Source organism: Rhinolophus sinicus, linkage group LG04 (assembly GCF_036562045.2).
Source record: "Rhinolophus sinicus isolate RSC01 linkage group LG04, ASM3656204v1, whole genome shotgun sequence".
NCBI classification, from domain to species: domain Eukaryota; kingdom Metazoa; phylum Chordata; class Mammalia; order Chiroptera; family Rhinolophidae; genus Rhinolophus; species Rhinolophus sinicus.
The window spans coordinates 125,883,617-125,906,082 of record NC_133754.1 but is presented as its reverse complement, the minus strand read 5'-3'; the positions used below and the strand labels follow the sequence as shown (position 1 = coordinate 125,906,082).

The window sequence follows — 22,466 nt, the reverse complement described above, 5'->3', positions numbered from 1 at the left end:
ATTCTAGAGGCTAGAAGGTTGAGATCAATGTATTTGCAGGATTGGTTTCCTCTCGGGTCTCTCTCCTTGGCTTGTAAATGCCTTTCTTCTCCCTGTGTCTTCACATGGTCTTCCTTCTTTGTGAATCTGTGTCCAAATATTCTCTTTGCATAAGTCCATCGATCACATTCTGCATTTTGACTTAAGTCTTTAAAGACCTTATTTGCAAATACAGTCACATTCTGAAATACTGGGTATTAGGATTTCAACAGAAGTAATTGGTGGGGACACAATGCAGCCCATAACGTGTTTGGGAAAAAAAGATTTAATGGTACAGTTTGGCAGAAGTGAAGAGCTTTAAAGGTGTTGTGGAAGATAAGGCTGAAAATAAGATTAGAGCTCAGATTATGGGTAGTGTTAAGGGTAGTCTTAAAAACATGGATTTTTTTTTTCTAATCAGCAGTAGTGGGTCAATGATTCATATTTCTCATTTTCCCTCTTTCTCTCTCTCTCTCCCTCTCTCTGAGTGGCATTACTAAAGGAATTTAGAAAGACAGATATTTAGTTAGTGTCTGAGGCCTAAGGATTTTGTTAACAGGATAGCATTTGGTCTAATGGCGGAGGTTACAGATATTAGACAAAATAACACAAATAATAATTACATTTTACTAAGGTTATAGTGAAGGAAGGTATGGGTTACAGTGAGAGTGCTAGGTCCGGGAAAGGTTCCTTGAAGAAGTAACAATTAAGCTTGGGTCCAAAAAATGAGTAAGAATTAGCTATTGTTTTTGGGTTAACTCTTTATTAGGGATTCTTTCCCAAACGTATATCAAAGTAGAGAGAATAATATAACATACCCTCAGATAGCCATCTTCCAACTTGAGCAGTAGTAGCAATCAACATTCTGCTATTTTTGTTTCACCTATCTTTAGTTTATTCCACCCTTTTTCCCCTTCCCCCTCCCTCTCCCTCCATCTTTCCTTCCCTCCCTCCAAATGCCAAATTGGACATTATTTCTGAACTGTGTTAACCTTTAGGTTTCCCTGGATTTATATGTGTTTTGGGGGATATTATAGATCCCCACGGTGTCATTTAATTATCCTTTCTTCCATCATCTGTATTTCCTATAAACTTATGGTTGGATCAAGAGTCGATCATCCAATAGAAATGTAAAATAAACCACATATATAATTTAAAATTTTCTAGTGGCCACAGTTAAAAACAATAAGTAATATGGGAAATATATGTTTTTAAATTTTATTTTAATTAAATTTATTGGGGTAACATTGGTTAATAACATATATAAGTTTCAGGTGTGCAACTTTATAATACAACAGCTGTATACTCCATTGTGTGCTTACCACCCAAAGTCTACTCTTTGTTTGTTACCATATATTTGACCCCCTTTACCCTCTTTGTCCTCCCCACTTCTGACTTCCCTTCCAGTAACCACCTTTCTGTTACCTGTATCTATGGGTTTGTTTGTTTGTTGCTTTTTGTTTTATATCTCACATGAGTGAAATCATGGCTCTTGTCCTTTTCTATTTGACTTACTGTACTTAATGTGATACTCTCAAGATCCATGTTGTCACATTTGAATGTTTTCTCCAACTTAATATATCCAAAATAGTATCATTTCAACACATGATCAAATTTTTAAAATTTTAATGAAATATTTTACATTCTTTTTTCTATGTTAAGTCTTCCAAATCAGCATGTATTTTATACTTACAGCACACCTCAGTTTGGACCAGCCACATGTCAAGTGCTGAATTGCCACATCAGGGTAGTGGTTGCTGAATTAAACAGTACTGATCTAGAGCTTGATTAGATTCAGGTCAATTTTCTTGGCAAGTAATGCCGAAACACATGGTACTCACTACTTCCTATTGTGAGGCGCATACAGGTCTGGTTGTCCCATTTTTAGTGCTCCTAAGATTGATCATTGGATTTAAGTGTTGTCAGCTCCATTCATTCTTTATAGTTTCCCCATCAGTATTTCATTTAATTGTTTCAGCAGCCTTTGCTGATCATTGCCTATATCCATGAGAAGAAAAAAAAACTTTTAGTTGCTACTTGTCAAGAAGAATCTATTTCTATTTTATGTGTTTCTCAACTAAGTAGTATTTCATTGGGATGGAGTGAGGACCACAGCATGTGGAATGCCCTGAAATATCAAAGAAAGGAAGGTTTGGAGGGAACAGTGGTTCAAAAACCATGCTTAAAATGGTGGTGTGAGCCAGATCATGTAGGATCTTTTAGAACCAATGAAGGATTTTAGTCTTTAAGAGTACTTAGAAGCCAGTTGAGGACTGGGTAATGGGATCAGTTTTGCATTTTTAATATATCACTTTGAATGTGGGTTTTTTCCTCCCCTTAATCTCTGTAATTTCTATGCAGAGATTGAATTGGAGGCATCCAGAGTATGGATCTACTAATTAGTGGGTTAATGCACAGGTCCAAGTGATCAGTGGAAGTGATGTGGATTTGTTGGTGGTAGCATGCATATGTAGAAGTGTGGTTTTTTTAGGAGGTAGATTGAATACAATTTGGTAATTTAATATGGTGTATAAGATAGAGGGAGATGTCAAGAGCACCTTTGTAATTTTTGTCTTTAACGAAATGGATGATCGTGCCCTTTATTGATCAGGAAAATAGCAGAAAAGGGAATGATCTGATTATTTGTTAAGAAAAGTGAGAGAGACTTGAGTATGCTGATAAGTAGCTAATAAAGCGGGAGAATTGTCCAGAGAACACTGAAGGGGCTGGAATCCAAGGCTCAAGTGGTAAACTTGGCCTTAGATGTTGGACAGACATACCCATTGTTAAAAGACAGAAGGAGTGAATGATAGCTGCAGAAAAGAGTCATAGATTTTGTAGTGAGATAATTAAGGTAGTTCTCATTGAATGATTTTCATTCTCTCTGCAATATAAGGTATGATCATTCAAGGATGGGGGAAGAAAACATGGAGGGAGTGCTTTTGAAAATTAGAAATAGCTGTGAAAAGATGGGCAAAGGGAAATTAAGTTGATTCCAGAAATGTTGTAGGATTGCTGGTCAGGGGTGGAGGTACAGTGTTTGTAAGTAGTTCCACCTACAGTGTTTCCCCGAAAATAAAACCTAGCTGGACAATCAGCTCTAATGCGTTTTGTGAAGCAAAAATTAATATAAGACCTGGTATTATATTATATTAGACCCGGTATTATATTATATTATATTATATTATATTATATTATATTATATTTTATATTGTACTGGATTATATTATATTATATTGTACTGGGTATAATATAATGCCCAGTATAATATAATATAATATAATATAATATAATATAATATAATATAATATAATATAATACTGGGTCTTATAATCTTATAATATAAAATAAGACTGGGTGTAATATAATATAATATAGTACAGGATATAATATAATATAATACCGGGTCTTATATTAATTTTTGCTCCAAAAGATGCATTAGAGCTAGTTGTCTGGCTAGGTTTTTATTTTCGGGGAAACATGGTAGTTGTGGAACTTTTTTCGTTCCCCTTTTAACTTGTGGTCAACTACACTGGTGCAGATCCAAAGAAAGCAGGCAGTACATGCCTTGGGGGCCAGGTTATACTAGGTGGGTTTGACAAAAATGACAAAAGGGCATAAGCATTGAGAGTGTTGACAAGAAAGTAAATTGAAATTAGGGACATGGACGTGGAATCAGTATTGGATGGAGAGAGAAGGGAAGGCAGGAGGGCACAGGTAGGATGTAAAAGGATAAATGGATTGTAGATTTCAAATGAGCCTCCCTTCTCTCTCTCCTTTATCCTACTGGTTCCCCCCAAAACCTTCATAGGAGTGCTAAGCCAGATAGATGGGGGTAATGGTCAGAGAGTAACATGTAAATTCGAGATTTGGGAGGCAGAGCTACTTTGAATATTAGCAAGAGGAGCCCAGAGAGTGTGACTGTAGAAGTTGGTGATTGAAGTGGGATTACCAATCATTGACAGTTGAGGAATCTACTCATTAAAGTGTTAGATGGTTTGACCTATGGGTGCTGAAGAATGATGATGGAGGAGTTGGAGAGAAGACTTCGAGTTAGGGGCCTGGTCTTCAATGAATGAAGGAGAGAGTGTCTCTGAAGTCAGTAGCTGACTACAGTTAGTAGGGGAAAGGTAGACTAGCCAGATGCTTTAACCTTCAGTGAGCAGAAATTTTTATGAGATGATACAGAAGTAATTGTGTGGAGGCATTGTAGAGGAAGAACATAGACCCTTCTCACTTGAGAAGGTACAGAGTATTAGAAATTTCTACTTAGAGCTGTAGAGCTAGAGGTTTCTTATAAGAGATTCAGATTTCAGTGAAAAGGTTAATGGTATAAATTAAGCTTTTTCTATGGTTGAATCAGGCAGAAGGAGCTATGGTTACTACATGCTTCTATAAACATTTATATACAAGTATATAAAGAGAGTATAATATAGATATGTACAAGTTTAAGATAACATTTAATGTAACATTTAGTTCCACTTTAAAATTTGAATTTAATTGCAATTTTGTTTTCTTCAGGATTTTTAAAAAGTCGAGATCGTGCCTATACAAAATTCTACAGCCTTTTATGCAAAACACAGATTTTTATTCGTTTCATTGAAGAATGTAGTTTTGTAAGTGATAAAGATACTGGATTGGCATTTTTTGATGACTGCATAGAAAAGGTAAAATTTGTCCTATATATTAATGTTAAGGAAAAACTTTAACAGTTTTTTTTTTTTTTTTAACAGACTACCTGTATAATCATCATTATTATTAGCCCAAATGATCTGAGGGAGACTGTATGGGGGAGGGAGGGTGTGTGTGTGTGTGTGTGTGTGTGTGTGTGTGTGTCTGATTCTGGGCTTAATATAAGAGTCATTTTCCTTGTAACTAGTTTCTACCATACATAGCTAATTTTTCTCTTTGAACTTCACTTTGTTTTTCTCACTACTAAGTACTAAGAACATTTCATTGAACCTCCTAAATATTATATATTTTTTATTTATATGAGTAAGACAGGATTTAGTACTTCATTAAAAAACTTGTTTTATGCATAATGGAGTCCTATGTTCTTTTGTTTCAATATCTTTCCAAATACTTCTGCTAATATATTTCTTTTGTCCTAGTGGAGAATATTTGGAAATATGTTAAATTTTAAAGCTTTACTCACCCATCCTTAGGAAGTTTAAGTTGATTCTTGACAGTTGATTGATGACTTACATACTATTTCTTAGTTTTAATAGAGTTCTTAGTTTCGCTAATTGGATCTTGGGGCTGATTGTTAATGCAAACCATATATTATATAAAATTTGAGATTATATCCAGAAAAGGTATACTATTATGGCGTTGTATTTCTTACGAGCTCCTAATGATTCATATGCCTTAGAAGACTTGATTAATTTTCTCCCATTCTGTCAGTGTGATCTACAACTTCAGGGATGTGATTACAATTATTTAACATTTTTGTTCACTTGTAAAATTGATGGTCCAATATCATTGCAGTCAGAGGGATGCTTAGATAATATCAATAACTAATGCCAGGGGTTTAATAATAATGAAATTTTTGATTTGAGAAGCCAGATTCCCATGTGATTTGCCATCTTTTGCTTGTGAAGAAGGATTTATGGAAAAAAAAATGGATCAAAATAAATTGTTTTCTATTTTAATAGTTATAACAGAAATATTATACTTTAGCCTAACATAGTACAGGATCCCAAAAATATATTGTGAAGTATTTTGTATCCGCCCAATATTAAAAGAATAGTTTTTAAAATAAGAATTTAAGATTATCTCTATTAAATTCACAGTACACATTTTCACCATGAATGCTTCCTTTCTAGTTGTTTCCTGATAAAGGCGCGGAGAAAACAGATAAGGTATCTTTTTCTTAAACTTTAAGTTTTTAAATTTCAGAATTAGGTCTTGCTTATATACAAATTAATTAGAGAAAATAATTATTTTCAGGGTGATTTTGATTCAACAGAAGATACCAAATTGATAGAGCTAGATGACTCACAGAAAAGTGAGCACACTGTGTTCATAACGCCACCAGAGCCACCTCCTGATGATGGGAAGGACCTGTCACCAAAGTACAGGTAGCAGGAATTTTTTTAAAGAGCTATTTGGGCACAGCTTGAATAATTTATTTTGATCTTTTGTGATTATTAGTGGATACATATATTATTTGTGAAGGTCATTTTCAAAATTTATTGAGTGAACTCATGGAGATGAGTATTTTATGGAAATGTCACTGGGTAATGTAAGGTAAGAGTTGGACAGCCTTGTTGGAAGATAAGTCAGATGTTGATCACTATTCACCTAAACATTTTTCTTTTTTTTTTTTTTTGGACCTAAACATTTAACCACATTTTAATCTTTAGAAATTTCATTTCTGAAGAAGAAAAAAAATGTACTTTTTGTGAAGTTCCTGCTCTCTTTGGGGTGTTTTGTTGTTAAAAGACTGAAATTCTTATGCATTAGTAAGATGCCAGAGTAAACTTAAAAGTAAAGGGCGAGGAATCATTTTTTATTAAAACAAATGTAAAGAATAGGATTTGGATGGGAATCTTTTGTGAAATTAAACTGTATTTGATTGTTTATTATATCATAATTATAACAACAACAAAGGCGTGGAAAACAGATAAGGTGTTTTTCTCTTAAACTTAAGTTTTTAAATTTCAGAGGTAGGTCTTGCTTATATACAAACTAATTGGAGAAAATAATTGTTTTTAGGTTGATTTTGATTAAACAGAAGATACCAAGTTGATAGAGCTAGATGAGTCACGGAATTTTTTAATAAACTGTTTATTACAGAGTTTCTAAGTTCTAATAAACTTAGAAAATCAAGCAAAAAAAAAAGCTAACACATCATTTTAGCATCAATACTTAATGTCTGTTAATAATTGTATATATATCTTTCCTGTCTTTTTGTGCATAAATTTGCATTTACTATTCTTAAAACAGATATGAGTTCGTCTTGTACATATTCTTTGTAACCTGTGTTTGCCTTTAATGGTCTGAACAGTTTCCCATGCCAGTAAATATTTTTGTGCCATATCATTTTGAATGACTACATTGCATGCATTTATTGTGATTTGTTTAACTAGTCTCCTTTGGATTTGTTTGTAGTTCTTTGCTATCTATATCTTTGTGTATACACAGTTATTTTCTTCGGCTATGTTCCTAAAAGAATATCTGGGGCAAAGGAAGTATAAAATAACTGTCTTCCAAAAATATGGAATTGATATATAATCTCAGAAGGACTGCATAAGAATAAAGAGTATATGCCATAGGGATTGAGTGGCTTAACTAAGTACTATTTTGATTGCATATTAATTATGGAATTTTTTTTTACTTTGGCTTACTCACTGTACATTGGAATCCAGGTATTGAACAAGGTAAATCAAATAGGGAAAGATCGTATCTCACAGAATAAAATTGGCCACAGGAAATAAGCAGTTTCCGAGAAGAAATCCCAGTTGTCAATAATATGAAAATATATTAAGCTTTTCTAGTATTCAAAGAAGTGCAAACCAAAATGATGACTAGAAGCATTTTTAATCTATCATATTGAGGGTAGGCTGTGCTACTAGTTAGAGTATATATTAATGTGTATGCAAATATATAGCCTTTCTGGAAATAATTTGGTAGTGATTATAATAATTTTGATTCTCTTGATAAACATTGAACATATCAAACCCTGTTATTGGGCATATCCTAAGAAAGTAAGCAAAAGTATTCACAAAGATATATGTACAAAGATATTTAATTGTAAAAATTCAGAAATAACCTAAAAATGTCCAATAATAAAGAATTGGTTAAGTTATGGTATATCCCTAAACTAAAAATGTTATGGGTTTTTTGTTCTTTTTAGATACCAGTGCAAGGTACTTTTATGAACAAAAACAAAATTATGAAGTATAACAAATATTTTTCAATATACATTATCATTGAACACATGGGTTTTGTTGCAAGGGCTATTAATTCCTGTGTCAAGTAAGATCAAAGTTTTGTGTTTTGCAGGGATTGGTTGAAAATAACAAATAGGGTGGGAGGAGCCGAAGTTTCTATGTAGATAGTCTGTGTATTTTATAACTACATCTTATATTTTGAAAAAAAAATTTTTCTGTTAGAATTTTGGGGAATAATATGGGATACTATTTGAGATTTAGAAATATTCACCTAAATTTTAGAATAATATAAAGAGTTAATGTATTTTAAATCAGCAGTGCTATTTTTGCTTTTTATTTTAGTTACAAATACTTTCCAAGACTGGACCTTAAGCTTTTTGACAGACCACAGGAGTTGAAACTTTGTTTTAGTAGACACCCTACTGGGACTAGCATTACAAACAGTCCAGCTTTCATGGCTAAGAGAACTAAACAGGTCAGATATCCTTTATCTAATACATGTTAATTTAAAATGTAAAATATGTATATGTGATATGCAGCTCATAGTTTAGAGTTATCACCCAGGGCAACCATTTGAAGACCTGCTATGGTTGTTAATGAACTAATTTATATTTCTTGAAACCCTACTGAAGTTTTTGAATGCTTTATGTTTGTGCTTTAAGAGAATCCTTGGGAACCAAATATACTTTTTAAGTAACAACTTAATATTGAGATATAATTCACATATCATACAATTCACCAATGTAAAGTATACTCAGTGGCTTTTAGTATATTATCAGGGCTGTGCAACTGCCACCTCAATCAATTTTAGAACATTTTTGTCACCCCAAAAAGAAAGCCCTCACCCCGTAGGGAGTTCACAACTCCCTGTTCTTCTATCCCCCACAGCCCTAGGCACCCACTAATCTATTTTCTGTCTCTGTTGTTTTGTCTATTCCAGGCATTTCATCTAAATGAAATTGTATAATATGTGGCCTTTTGTAACTGGCTTCTTTCACTTATAATAATGTTTTTAAGGTTCATCTATGTTGCAGCATGTATTATCAGTACTTTATTTTTACTGGTGAATAATAGTCCATTGTGTGGATATGTACCACGTTTTCTTTATCCATTCATGAACATGTGGGGTGGTTCCTGCTTTTTGGCTATTATACATAGTGCTGTCATGAACATTTGTGTACAAATGTTTTTGTGGATGTATGTTTTCATTTCTCTTAGATACATGCCTAGAAGTAGAATTGCTGAGTCATGGTAACTCTGTGTTTAACCTTTTGAGAAACTGTTAGGCTTTTCCAAAGTGGCTATACCATTTTAAATTCCCACCGGCAGTGTATGAGCATTCCAGTTTCACCACAGCCTTGTCAATTCTTATTATCTATCTTTTTTATTATAGTCATTATTTGATTATACCTAGTGGGTGTGAAGTAGTATCTCATTGTGATTTTGATTTGCATTTTTCTTGTGGTTAATATAAATTATTTTATAACAAATACTACATTCTCAAAGGAGTTGAAGTGAGTTAACTGAGGACAACCTAGACATCTTGTTTTTTTTTTAAAGATTTTATTGGGGAAGGAGAATAGGACTTTATTGGGGAATGGTGTTACTTCCAGGACTTTTTTCCAAGTCAAGTTGTTGGCCTTTCAGTCTTAGTTGTGGAGGGCGCTGCTCAGCTCCAGGTCCAGTTGCCGTTGCTAGTTGCAGGGGGCGCTCACCATCCCTTGCGGGAGTCAAACTGGCAACCTTGTGGTTGAGAGAATGCGCTCCAACCAACCAACTGAGCCATCCAGGAGGCAGCTCAGCTCAAGGTGCCCTGTTTATTCTTAGTTGCAGGGGGCGCTGCCCACCATCCCTTGCGGGACTTGAGGAATTGAACTGGCGGCCTGGTGGTTAAGAGCCCACTGGCCCATGTGGGAATTGAACCGGCAGCCTTCGGAGTTAGGAGCACGGAGCTCTAACTGCTTGAGCCACCGGGCCGGCCCCTAGATATCTTGTTTTAATACCATATCTGGTGTAGGTATAAAGAGTTAAGCTATAGTTAGATGTGAGTTAAAATTAAACATCCTTTATACATATAGTGACATTTTGGGGGTCTACAAAACATGGAAAATTTCACAAATAAAATTCTTAGCTCAGTTTTTACCAATTCCTATACAAATCCTTGAGGTAACCTGAAGTGTTCCTTAATTCCATACAGTGCACATTTCTCTCAGTGCTGTCTGAAGGGAAAAGTTATTTTTTTTACCCTTACCAGCTTAATAAAGGCAAGTTTTTAAAATGGAAATTTCCCAGTCTTTAAATTTCATTTTCACCAGAATTTTTTTTCCAGGCTAGCTGGAAAAGGAAAGGACCTTCAGATCTTAGAAAACAAGTGACTGTGTTCAAATATATCTTCAAGCTCATGGAAATAGAGATCATAAGAAAAATTAATATACCAGATTATTTTTATTTAGAACATGTCTCAGCAGAAGGATCTTTAGTGCAAGGCATACATACAATAACAGTCTGACATGTCTGGAAGGTTCTGTAGTTTCTGGGAGAATGTATAGTTTGATAAAGCTCAGCAGGTGATTTTGATACCTAGTCTGTTTTCCACCTAAATCAGGGTGAGAATCAGAAGTCGAAAACATGACTATGAAACTATTAGCTAGGAAGGTCTGTGATCTTTCTCAAGACTGTTGCCTTGAGAAGAAGAGTTCTTTTCAAGTAATCGGTCAATGAAGGAATTAACACGGACTGTGGTGAGAGGGAGGGTAAAGTATAAATCTTGGCAGGAAATGGTCTAGGGCATCTTAAACTTCTTAGCAGGGACGAGAGAGAAGACTCACTTTTCAAGAATGACGTTGAGGAACTCATAGGCTATAAATGGTTAAATCCCTTTCATCCATCATCAAGCATATGACTGCCTTCTCTGTGAAAGGTGCCTAATTAACTAACCATTGTATTTAAAATATGAATGATCTCTGCTTTTAAGGACTTTCTAGTCTGTTAGGAGATGCATGCCTGCCAACAAATAATAACAGTACAGTATAAAGTGCTTCTATAGATGAATGTTGAAGGATCCTTGTGGCTCTAAGTAGGAAGCCACTCACAAAAGTAAAACTATGAAATGCTTGATTTTAGAATAAAATTTTATGTTAAATTCTTTTCTCCCATTTCCGTCTCACCCCCCACCCCATCCTAATTAATTTTAGTAAAGACCATAATGTTTTATGTATTCTCTTTGTAGGAGATAAAAACAGCTCATAAGCTGGCGAAGAGATGTTACACAAATCCACCACAGTGGGCCCGGTGTCTCTTCAGTCACTGTTACAGTTTATGGTTTATTTGTCTCCCAGCCTATGTTAGAGTTTCGCATCCTAAAGTCAGAGCACTTCAGCAGGCGTATGATGTACTCATTAAGATGAGGAAAACAGATGTGGACCCACTAGATGAGGCAAGTATAACAAATTGAGATTGTTACTAAGATAAGTTTCATTTTTGTATTCTTAAGAAAGTTTACATCTCAGTTGCTTTAAAGTATCAAATATTTTCATTAAGTAGCAAAGGTAAAACATTTATTCTGTTTCATAGAGCGAGTACTTACTGTTTATTTTCAAATACATTTATTTAAAATTACTGCTTTGGAATGAAGCAGAGACTTCCTTACTTAGACTAGTTAGGAAGCAAATAGGAAATAGGCTCTTAGTAAGTGGCTCTCCACTTAGGACTTGTGTCCGAGGGTGAGTTATGTATCTGAAATATAGATCCGAGTTTCTCAACCTTGGCACTACTGACATTTTGGCCCACATAATTACTTATTGTCCTGCGCATTGTAGGATGTTTAGTAGCATTCCTGGCCTCTACCCACTAGTAACATCCCTCCCCCGCCATGGCAATCAAAAATGTCTGTAGACGTTGCCAAATGTCATCTGGAGGACAAAATTGTCCCACTGATGTAGATAATAATAGTACCTTCCTCATAAGGTTAATTTGAGGTTTATTAAATCAGGTGATGTACATAATGTGCCTAAAATAGTACCTCGCTCATAGTAAGCACTCAGTGAATGATGTGCTACGTGTTTTACATACATCATCTCTCTTAAGCCATCGTAGACCCATCCTAAGAGGTAGGTAGTGATATTATCCAGTTATTGGTTGAAGAAATGGAGTCACTTAGCCTTTCTCTTGGCTATTTTTCCCTTTAAAATTATTTTTGGTGTTAAAATAATTATACATGATATTTAGAACCAGATTAGAATTTAAAATGAAGTTGAAATAAAAATTCGGAGTAATGGAGATCTTGGGGGAGGGAGAAAGCACAAGGATAGAAGAGGGATGGGATTGAAGAGAGCACATTGTAGGCTTCAGCAACAACTATAATTTTTTTCTTTAAAATAGAAAAGATCTGAAACTAATACAGCGTCTGTAGTATTAAGATTTGGTAATGCTGTGGGCACACTGAAACTCATTTTTCACTAAGTATTGTCTGTACGTTATAAAAGCTTTTAAAATAAAAAAAAATAAAGTTATAAAACAGTTACTAAAATATCCATTCTCATATTTGATTATATTTTCTCTCATCTGATGTGTATAAAACTATTTGGAAATTAAAAATACTCAATCAGAAACAGTGTTTTGTATCTCATACATTTTAGTGTTTTAAAAAATTATTCTGATTGAGTTAGTTTTAATATCTAAGATGTATTTTAAGATGTGTTTTAACTTTGTAACAGTTGTAATAACCTAGATTTTTAAAATAAAACTTTTAGAAGGCCCAGACTTAACGTTATGACACCTAGGTTGAATTAAAATTAAAATGCGTAATGCATTTTGCATTTAATACTTGGGCCTTTAATATTATTTACTGAATTTTTAATGAAATATTTATGTCATGCTTATTCCTACATCTCTCAGTCTAACAGATACTGTTGTATATTGTTGAGTAACAAACCACCCCAGAACTTAGTGGCTTAAAACATCCATTTTGTTAAATCTTTATTTGCTGAGAATCCAGGAAGGATTCTAGGCGATTTTTCTGCTTCTTGGATTAACTGAAATCACTTGGTTATAATCAGTTGGTAGCTGGTCTGGTCTGGAGAGTCCAAGACAGTTTAACTCAAATGCCAGCCAAGTACCTCGGCAAAATTGACCAGAAGGCTAGGCTCAGGTGGGCTGCTCTCCCTCCATTTAGTTTCAGGACCTCTCCATGTGGTGTGGTTGGGCTTTTTCCATGATAGCTTAGTTTTCCAAGAGCATTTGTTTCAAGAGAGAGGCAGTGGAAACTGGCAGTTTCTTAAGTCCTAAGCCTGGAAACTGGTACAGTGTCACCAGCCGAATTCTGTTGGTCATGCAGTCTCATAAGCCCTTGCCCTTCGAGTTGAGGAGAGGGACATAGACCTCCTAGTGGGAGGGGCAGCACAGAGTTGGTGGCCATCTTTTATCTACCACAGATGCCCAAAAGATATCATGTTATAGGCAACAAAATACTGCAATTGGAAAATGATATGCCTGGCATGATTGCTATTTCTTTAGTTTGGTGCCTGGCTCTTACACAGGTAAACCTGGAAGGTTGGGGGAACACTTTGCAGACTTGAGAATAAATTCATTGTCTAGAATCGTTTTGGAGAAAAATCAGATTAATCCCAATTTGACATAGAAAGTGATTTCCTTATAGTTGAAGAGAACTTTAAGATATTTTAATACAATTTCAACCTAAAGCTGAGATGCTCTGTAGGAAGTTTGTAATATATGGGATCTTGCCTATATTTGAATTGGCTCTAATTGTTATAAAGTATGTGTGTTTTATGTAGAGATCAGTTCTGCCTCCCTGTGCCTTTTTGGAGTTGTACAAACTGTTTACTCCCTCTTCTCTGTGACAGCTCTTCAGATATTTGAATAACACTCTTGTGTCCCATTCTTTGTCCCTTCATACATCTTACCTGGTGCCTTCAGTTGGTCCTAACTCATGTAGTTTTGTAGAATGTTTCTAACCTAATCACTTATAGAGGTCTAACAGTTTCTGATCTCCTTCTGCTCCTAAATTATTCTCTGCATTTCTGCTTCATGGTACTCATCTCTATGATCCTCTGCCTCTTCAAATTTCTTTTTATATTTTATTTCTTTTCTCTTGGGTGAAACACCCTTTCTCATATCTTTCTAATTTTCCCGTCAGTAGAAAGAACAGCTTGGCTTTATGACACGCACAGTTGTTAACCAACTCTGTCATAAACAGAGCACATTTTCCAAGTCCTAAGAAGAGTATCTTCTATATGTATATTTCTTTATTCTCAAATTAAGCTATTTGTTTATTATAAATAAGTCTGGCTGCCCTGTCACTATTTCTATAAACTGGCTCACCTCTTTGCCAGGGATCCTTGAGATTCTTATTTCATTTTTCATGGTTTCTTCTATCATCTTCTAAATATGTGAGATTCTAACTTTTAGGAGTACCCGATTGACTTGTCCTCTTATGATTAAACCTAGCCCCCTTTGGTAAATACATATCCTCAGAAAAGCCTTTGCTAATTACATTACAGTGTTTTTAACTTTCTTCTCATATTCAAAATTTTAACATTGGTTTACAGAATTCTCTTTGTTATGTAGGCATTCTGGAGATGCTGTCTTTAATTCCTTTGATGTAAAATATAAAGCATGATTTGGGGGAGAGCAATTTTTAATCATACTTGATTTTAAAAATGAATTTCTTCTCAAATTATGGAGAATAATAGTCATTCTCTTTGTGTAAACTTAGTTACTGAAACAAATGTCATACATGCCCATAAGTCTTACATGAAATAGTTAATAATGCTGGTACTTCCATTAATGAATAGGGTTTAAAAATAATTTACTGAGACTCAAACCAGAACAAAGGAGAAAGTAGTGCTTAATAACTTTGAAGAATTGGGTAAAGTCATTTGAAAACCTCTACAAGTCACAGGTGGACTAATACGCTAACTGCTAATGCTTTGATATTATTTTTTGTTAGGTGTGCTATCGAGTAGTGATGCAGCTTTGTGGACTTTGGAGCCATCCTGTTTTAGCAGTGAGAGTCTTGTTTGAAATGAAAACTGCTAAAATAAAGCCAAATGCTATTACTTATGGTTATTATAATAAGGTAAGTAAGATTGACATTGGGCAATATATGCCGCTTATTAAGATTGATAATTTTTTATACTTTCTTTTAGAGGTTTTGGGGTATAATTTTTATACATGTATTATATATGTATGTATATTTTAAAAAATAAACTATTGCTAATAATCATTATTTTTACCTGTAGGTAGTTTTGGAGAGCCCGTGGCCTCGCAGTACCCGCAGTGGTATCTTCTTGTGGACGAAGGTACGGAATGTGGTACATGGCTTGGCACAATTTAGGCAGCCGCTTAGAAAGACCGTGCAAAAGTCACAGGTCTCCTCAATATCAGGTAATACATGTGATTGGAAAGATACTTTCTTGCTAAACCATAAGCTTTAGAGGTATATGAATTTTAATGATATGAAGTAGACAACTTAAATGAAATTCTGGTTGATAGTTTTATATACAACTAAAGACAGAGGTTTCCTTAGTCCCAGAATGGTTTCCCCCACTAATTTAGAAAGTGTTCTGCAATTTTAAATGAACTTTGGGTCCTTCGTGTTTAGTTTCAGAGGTTACCAGTGCATGAGTTACTGACCTGCTGTGTCCTTGCCTTTAGCTCCTCAGAATGCCACAGGTGGAAGTGATGGGGACACGGTGAGCCACGGTAGCGTGGATAGTTCTAATGATGCCAATAGTGGGGAGCACACAGTCTTCGTCAGAGATTTAATCAGGCTCGATTCCATTGATAATCACTCTAGCACAGGTACTAAATCTGGATTTTACTGACCCCTCACTTACTCTCATGTTAAGTGTTTCCTTTTTAAAAACACTTTTACCCTCCTTTCTCGAGTTTGTGCAATATGAGTACTTCAAAAATACTAGATATAATAAGGGAAGAAAGTATACCTCTGGTTGCGGCTCACTTCTCTTTATTTCCTGTCGTATAAATTACCTTTGGAGTGCTGTGCAAAAGGCTCTAGCATGGAGCTTCTTTGCATTTGTTCATCATTAGTTTGTGAAAGTATATCATGTAATTGTTAGGAATCATGAGCTGAGGAACTTGAATATTAGTGACAACTTGCAAATCTTTTTTTTTCATTAAGTGGGAAATATTTATTAAAGATTTGAGATTATGGCTATTGAAGAGGGAGGAAAATAGGCCATACACTATGAAAAAAATATTCTCTTTGTATAGTCATTACTTTAAATGACACTTTTTAAAATCTGAGAAACTACTGAAGCTACTTTATATGCAAACTATCGGTGTAACCTCTGTCCCCTGACGGTAGGAATAAACGTGATTAAAGGAGCACATTGAGCAGATATATGTGTTGTACATCCTTCTTCTTGTGTTCTTTTTCTTTTTTGTTGTTGTTAATATCTCAAGCTTTTCTTTAAAAAGAATTCTGAGTCTCATTCCTGTGCTCCATCTGATGAACTTGTCTCAATGACTGAAGTTTCCTTTCTTTGCCTTTGTTTGCTCTGCTTTTGGTCTGTGCTGTTTCTTGGTGCTGCATTTGTCCTTGGCTGTCATGGTGTGTGGGTGCAGACAGACTTGTATGACGTGAAGCCATGGATACACGTGTGCATTAATTCTACCTTTGAATGTTAACTGCTTCAGGTAATTTCCCATTTCTTAGGTTAAATTTTGCTGATGTGCAAGGGTGGGGGAGAGACATCTTGTTGTATTTTATGTATTGTTACCAGCAGAAAACAATTTTAGTTTTCTTCACTTTGTCTCCTTCAAGTAAGTGTTATCATATATTATGTACTACTGAAAATATCCAACTAACATTTGATGATTGATTTGCAAGCGTATTTGTTATCTTATTTGAAAATACGGTATGCTTTGCTGTAATTATTTTGAGATTGGTTTGTAGTATTGTGTCAAATAGTTTTATAGGCATTGAAGATTTCAGCGTTCTAGCTATTGAGGTGGTTTATGCTTGCTAAAATTGATCTGCTGAATTCTTATGCTAAAAACCACCCCCATAATTACAGAAGCATGTATAAATTATTGAAAGTCAACGTAAGGCTAAGTTACAGTCCTGTTTGTATATTAACTTTCTTTTATCAAGTAGGAATTTTTATGAAACTTTCATTTTAAAGCCACCTTATTTTATTTCCTCCTGTATTTTATCCTAATATTTATAAAAGAAATGGATTTCATATATGAAAAACCAAGAAAATAATTTTGTGGCATGAAACAATTTCACCAGGAATAAAAATAATAAATAATAGATAAATACTCTCCTTGTCCCTCTAGATTTTAAACCTTGTCTCCTTTAAGAGAAAAAAATGATCTAATAATCCTGAGTAATTGGCATAAACACTCCAATAGTTGGGGAAGAAACTTCAGATCCCTTTTCTATGTATTTCTTTTCAGCTGCATTTCAAATGGCTGAAGCCCCAGTACTGAATTTACAGTGATTATATATCTCTGTAGAGTTGCTGGTGATGTCATTTGATACTTTGGAAGACTTGCAGCCCAGATGCTTAAGTTACTCTTTTCATTAAGGACTATCTTGTAGGATCTTTCCACTTGATACCTGACACTGAGTCACTTAGCTTGTTGGGGAGCATATCTGGGTTTAATCAATTTACTCAGTTTCCAGTCCAGTGTCCTTTCATGGCACCACAGTGCTTTACGGGTCTTTCTGTTGGGGCCAATAAAAATGTGACTGAAGTTAGTCATTCTAAATAACAGTATTTTAAAAAGTTTAGTTCTTTTGTTGTATGGCAAACCCAAAGTTTGAGTGGCAGTGTAACAAGTGGTAGTAGAAAGTATAAGACACTATCTTTTTTGTTGTACGTGTTTTTCATTGACATCCTTTATAAAAGGATTCTCTAGTAAATGATAGTTTAAAGCCAAGGTAGACTTTTAAAATACCTCATTTTGAAATACTTTCATATTTATAGAAATGTTGTAAGAATAGTACAGAGAACTCTTGAATAACTTTTATCTAGATTCACTCACTTTTAGTGTGCCACTTTGGCTTTATCATTTTCTTTCTATACACATATGCACGTTATTTTTTTTCCCTAAATCATGTGAGAGCAGGTTGCATACCTCTTGCCCTGTTACCTCTTAACACTTCAGTGCTATTTTCCCTTACATAAACACAGTATCATTACCAAATTCAGGAAAACATTGATAAACTATAGTCTACATTCCAATTTTGTCAAATATTGTAATGTCCTTTGTGGTACCTGAACTCCCTCTCTTTAGTCTCCTTTAACCTGGCACAGTGCCTCACCTGTTGTTTCTTTGTCTTTCATGACCTTGACCGTTTTGAAGAATTCAGTCCAGTTATTCTGTGGAATTCTCCTCAATTTGAGCTTGTCTGATGTTTCCATGTGATTAGATTAGGTTATGCATCCATGACTCTACTACAAAAGTAATATTATGTCCTTCTCTGATTATCACATCACGGAGGCACACAGTATCTGTCAGCCCCTAATTGGCCATGTTGATTTTGATCACTTGTCTCAGTGTTTGGTTTTTCTTAGGTACTATTATCCCCCTTGCAGATAATGAGCTATCTGTGAAGAGACAGTATGAGACTATCCTCTTTCTCATCATACTTTCTCTTTTAAATTTGGCATCCATTGATGATTCTTGCCTGAACCAATCTTTACTATGATGGTTATAAAGTGGTGGTTTTGCCAGTTCTATCCTCCCTCCACATTATAAGATGGAATTCTATTCTATGTCCATTAGGCGTGCCTTCATCATGTTCTTCAGCGCTTCCTTTCTTTTCTTGTGCAATAAAATGTTCTGGATTTATTCTCATGCCTTCCCTGCCTGACCTCTGGAATCAACCATTTCTTTAAGGATCGTAGGTTCCTTTTAATGAGCAATAGATTTTTAGAAAACAAAATCTGGGCTCTAGGTGTGCTTACTGTTACCAAGGTGTTACTGCTTCTAGATTTTTTCAGTAGAGCTACAAAATATGTATATATATTGTAGAAATACTTCTAATTCCAAATCAACCCCACAGGTTTTTCTTTGCCTTCCTTCATTCCATTTTTTAAAAATCTCTTCTCTAGTAAGAATCTTGCCTCCCCAGAACATCCTTACATTTACTAATTTGCTCAGTCCTCCAGTACACATAAAATAATTTCAGAATTGCTACACCCATTCCCCTGTGAGAAACAAACCTGAGAAGTTTAGGATTTAAATATTTTTCCCCCGACCCCCCATCCCAGTTTAGGGTATATACTCAAAATAATGTGTTTCAAAGTTACTTGGCTCAGTCCTTCCCAATCTTAACATGGTTATGTTAGTTATATGAAATATAGTTGGTTTTCATTTGTTTCTGTTTGCATTCTAGTTATTCCCTTCCCCCAAACCCCTGTTCTATTGATTTAATTTTTTTTGATTACTGTGTTTCCCCGTAAATAAGACTTAGCCGGATAAGACCGGGTCTTATCTTAATTTTTGCTCCAAAAGATGCATTAGGGCTGATTATCCGGCTAGGTCTTATTTTTGGGGAAACATGGTATGTGGAAGTTAATACATTTCCAAAAATAAAAGCAATATAACAAGCCATATTTAGAGATTTTCCTCTCTATCCTTTCCATCCTATTTTCTCCCCACACCTTGTAGGTAACTAGCTTTATTGTTTTCTAGTTTATTATTCCTACATTTCTTTTTGCAAAAGTAAGCAGAAATATGTTTGTTTTATTTCCTGTTCTTACACAAAAAGTAGCATTCTATAAACACTCCAAAAGAAACTTTTCAAGACATCTTGTCGAAATCTTAATTTACAGACGAGGAAATTAAGGTTCAGTGCTTTCAAATGTGTAATGGTTTTTTTCAGTCTTTGATGTTCCTGTTTCTCCTCTTCTTTGCTTATCATTGTTTTAAAATGTTTTGTGCGCTTTGTAAGCTTTCTTGTCTTCCTTTTATCTAAATTTAATTGTGTAGATCAGTAGAATTTTCTTTTGACATTTTATAGCTGGACTATAAGAATATGAAAACATTTCGGTGTAAGCCTGCATTGTTTTTTGCAGGTGGTCAGTCTGACCAAGGCTATGGGTCTAAGGATGAACTTATCAAGGATGATGCAGAAATTCATGTGCCTGAAGAACCAGTAGCAAGAGAACTGATAACTAAAACGAAAGTGCAAACAGAAGGTTAAGTACTGATATTTTCTAGATTTACTTAGAAAAGTACCTATATTAATTAGAAGTGTTATTTGATAATTTTGGTGACACTTTCTGGAAATGTAAGGTCTGAGCTTATAAAATACTATGTATTGTTATATATAGTAGACTTTGGTAGTCTCTGAATTTTAGATCAGTTTTCAATTTTGTAGCAAACTGACCCATTAAAGTATTCATTTGCCAAAGGTATATAGCTACGTGTACTTTGTGACAGAATCAAGACTAAACTTTGAGTCATCAAATTTGTATTCTAGTGCCCCTTTTATTTTAAAATGCTTTCACTGCATGTCCTTCAAATATCTAAATGGATATTTTCACTGGTGAGTTAAACGTAGCCTTTGTGGTTTCCTGTTTTTTTTTTTTTTTTTTTTTTGTAGGACTCATTGAGGTAGAAATGATTTGTCGTAATCATTTTATGGAAATATGGAGGAATATCTTGGCTTTACGGTACTAGGATGTTCCTCCTATCTTTCTACACCAAAGTATACTTTCTTCAATGATATCACTTATTTTATGCCCTGGAGTTACGCAGAAGCAAGCCCTGTCCTGTTGACAAGTGATGAGGAGTATAACTGAAGGCCAAAGCTTTAATTCCCTCAGGCATGCTCAAGTTAGGATTATTGAATGCTAACCTAAAGCTTTTATTTCAGTCAACACTGGCAACATTTTCAGTCAATACCGGCAACATTTATGAATAAAGTAGTCATATAGTCACTCCCTTTTGGGGGAAAAAGCTACATAAAATGTACTAAAATCAGTATACGGTTTCTGTTCAATATTGGCAAAAGTAGGAATGATAACATCCAAATGTTTTTTCCCAGAGGTGTATGATGTCTCTGCTGTTGTGGTAAAACATTCTCCACCTAGTGGAGAGCCACACAGTCCTACGGAGCCTCCTGCGTGGGGCAGCAGTATTGTGAAAGTTCCCTCTGGTGTATTTGATGTCTTCGACAGGAAAAGCAGCACTGGTGAGTCTTTATGTAGTGGTTATTAAATATTTAAAATACACTTCTGCAGATATACATACATATGTCTTTAAGGAAATTAAATTGTTGACTTAATTGTAATGAACATGCTGAAGAGCCAGAAGTAAGTTTAAATCCTATACATGGTCTAAAGGAGAAGTTAAAATGGTTGTTATTTAAAGATATTTAATTTTTAAAAGAAAGGCTATTGAGAGTGTTTAGTTGATGTTTGGAATACCTTTTCCCGTGAGTGCCTGTGCTCAGTTGGGTCCCACTTTCTCATGGTAGATAATGAGAGATGAGTGTAGGGCTTCCTGTCCTCATCAGGGACAGAGAAGCAGTGATGTGACCAAATTCCAGAGGGCTGATGTGTGATGGGATAACGCCTGTCACTGAAGTGAAGTGGAAGAATGATGTCACTTACTCGGTATGCAGGATACCAGTGGCTCTTTAATTTTGGCCCAGTAAGCACCCCAGCCGCTTCTTATTTGTGATTGAGTATTTGTAGTGAGTGTGACTGCCTTGAATTTGAGTTTACTACTCTCAGTTATGTTGTAGTCTCCCAAGTACCCTTAAGGCATACATCTAAGTGTGGGATTTTCAAGGGCAATGGAATTGGCCTGTGTCCTGCGCCCTCCCTTAGTAGCTACAATTCACTTCTCTACAGTGGACTGTCTTGTCTGTAAGTGTATCTGTTATAAGAGTATAGAAATTAATTTGCCCACCTTTTTAAATCAATGTAGAAATACTTCCTATTCCTAGTCTTTTTTTATTTTTATTTTTATTTTTATTTATTTTTTATTTTATTTTACTGTGATACCAAGTTCACTGTACTTTTTGTGCTGGAGGGGTAGTGCTCAGGAGGAGGTAAAGGTTTTTGAAAAAAATAATTGATATATATGTTCTGGATACCATTTTCCCAACCTGTTGATAGCAAGTTAAGAAAAAGGAAGGCAGAGTTTTCTTCATCAAACGTTTAGAATCATCTCAGAATATTGAACTGGACGTGGTCTGGAGACTGGTGTGTTTCCTTCCCTTTTGATTTATTTTATTTCCATATTACATCTTGATCTAGGAAGACTTACTCTATTAAGAAAGAAGGAGGTAGTAATGGGGCTTTTGCCAATATATCAAGTAGTCAAACATATTTTAAAATTGAACAAAATGTGCCACTAAATTCCTAGAAATACTATGAGAACCAGTAAATTTACAAAGATCTGTTTCTAAAATATTGGTAAAAGTTTTCAAAGCAGGTGTAAATTTTGGAGTTGTAAAATAGGCTAATATAATTCCCCTAAAAGCTTTAAAAATATCTCTAAATGCTTATTCTGTTTAATTGGTATGATTATGATTATTGGTTG

At 34.8% G+C, this 22,466-nt stretch overlaps 1 protein-coding gene across 6 annotated transcripts in view; it reads left to right on the top strand.

The window, feature by feature from the left end:
• Window positions 1-22,466, top strand: part of DENND4C (DENN domain containing 4C) — a 98,168-nt gene that overhangs the window by 48,555 nt on the left and 27,147 nt on the right. For 5 of the 6 annotated variants that reach the window (XM_019750356.2, XM_019750354.2, XM_074330334.1 and 2 more), the window contains 10 exons: window positions 4,540-4,685; window positions 5,844-5,879; window positions 5,968-6,098; window positions 8,256-8,388; window positions 11,143-11,349; window positions 14,881-15,009; window positions 15,173-15,317; window positions 15,588-15,734; window positions 19,988-20,110; window positions 20,962-21,108. In XM_019750356.2, coding sequence (XP_019605915.2) covers window positions 4,540-4,685; window positions 5,844-5,879; window positions 5,968-6,098; window positions 8,256-8,388; window positions 11,143-11,349; window positions 14,881-15,009; window positions 15,173-15,317; window positions 15,588-15,734; window positions 19,988-20,110; window positions 20,962-21,108 — 1,344 coding nt within the window. The remainder of the gene's footprint in view (window positions 1-4,539; window positions 4,686-5,843; window positions 5,880-5,967; window positions 6,099-8,255; window positions 8,389-11,142; window positions 11,350-14,880; window positions 15,010-15,172; window positions 15,318-15,587; window positions 15,735-19,987; window positions 20,111-20,961; window positions 21,109-22,466) is intronic. The other variant, XM_019750357.2, reaches the window with a different exon arrangement.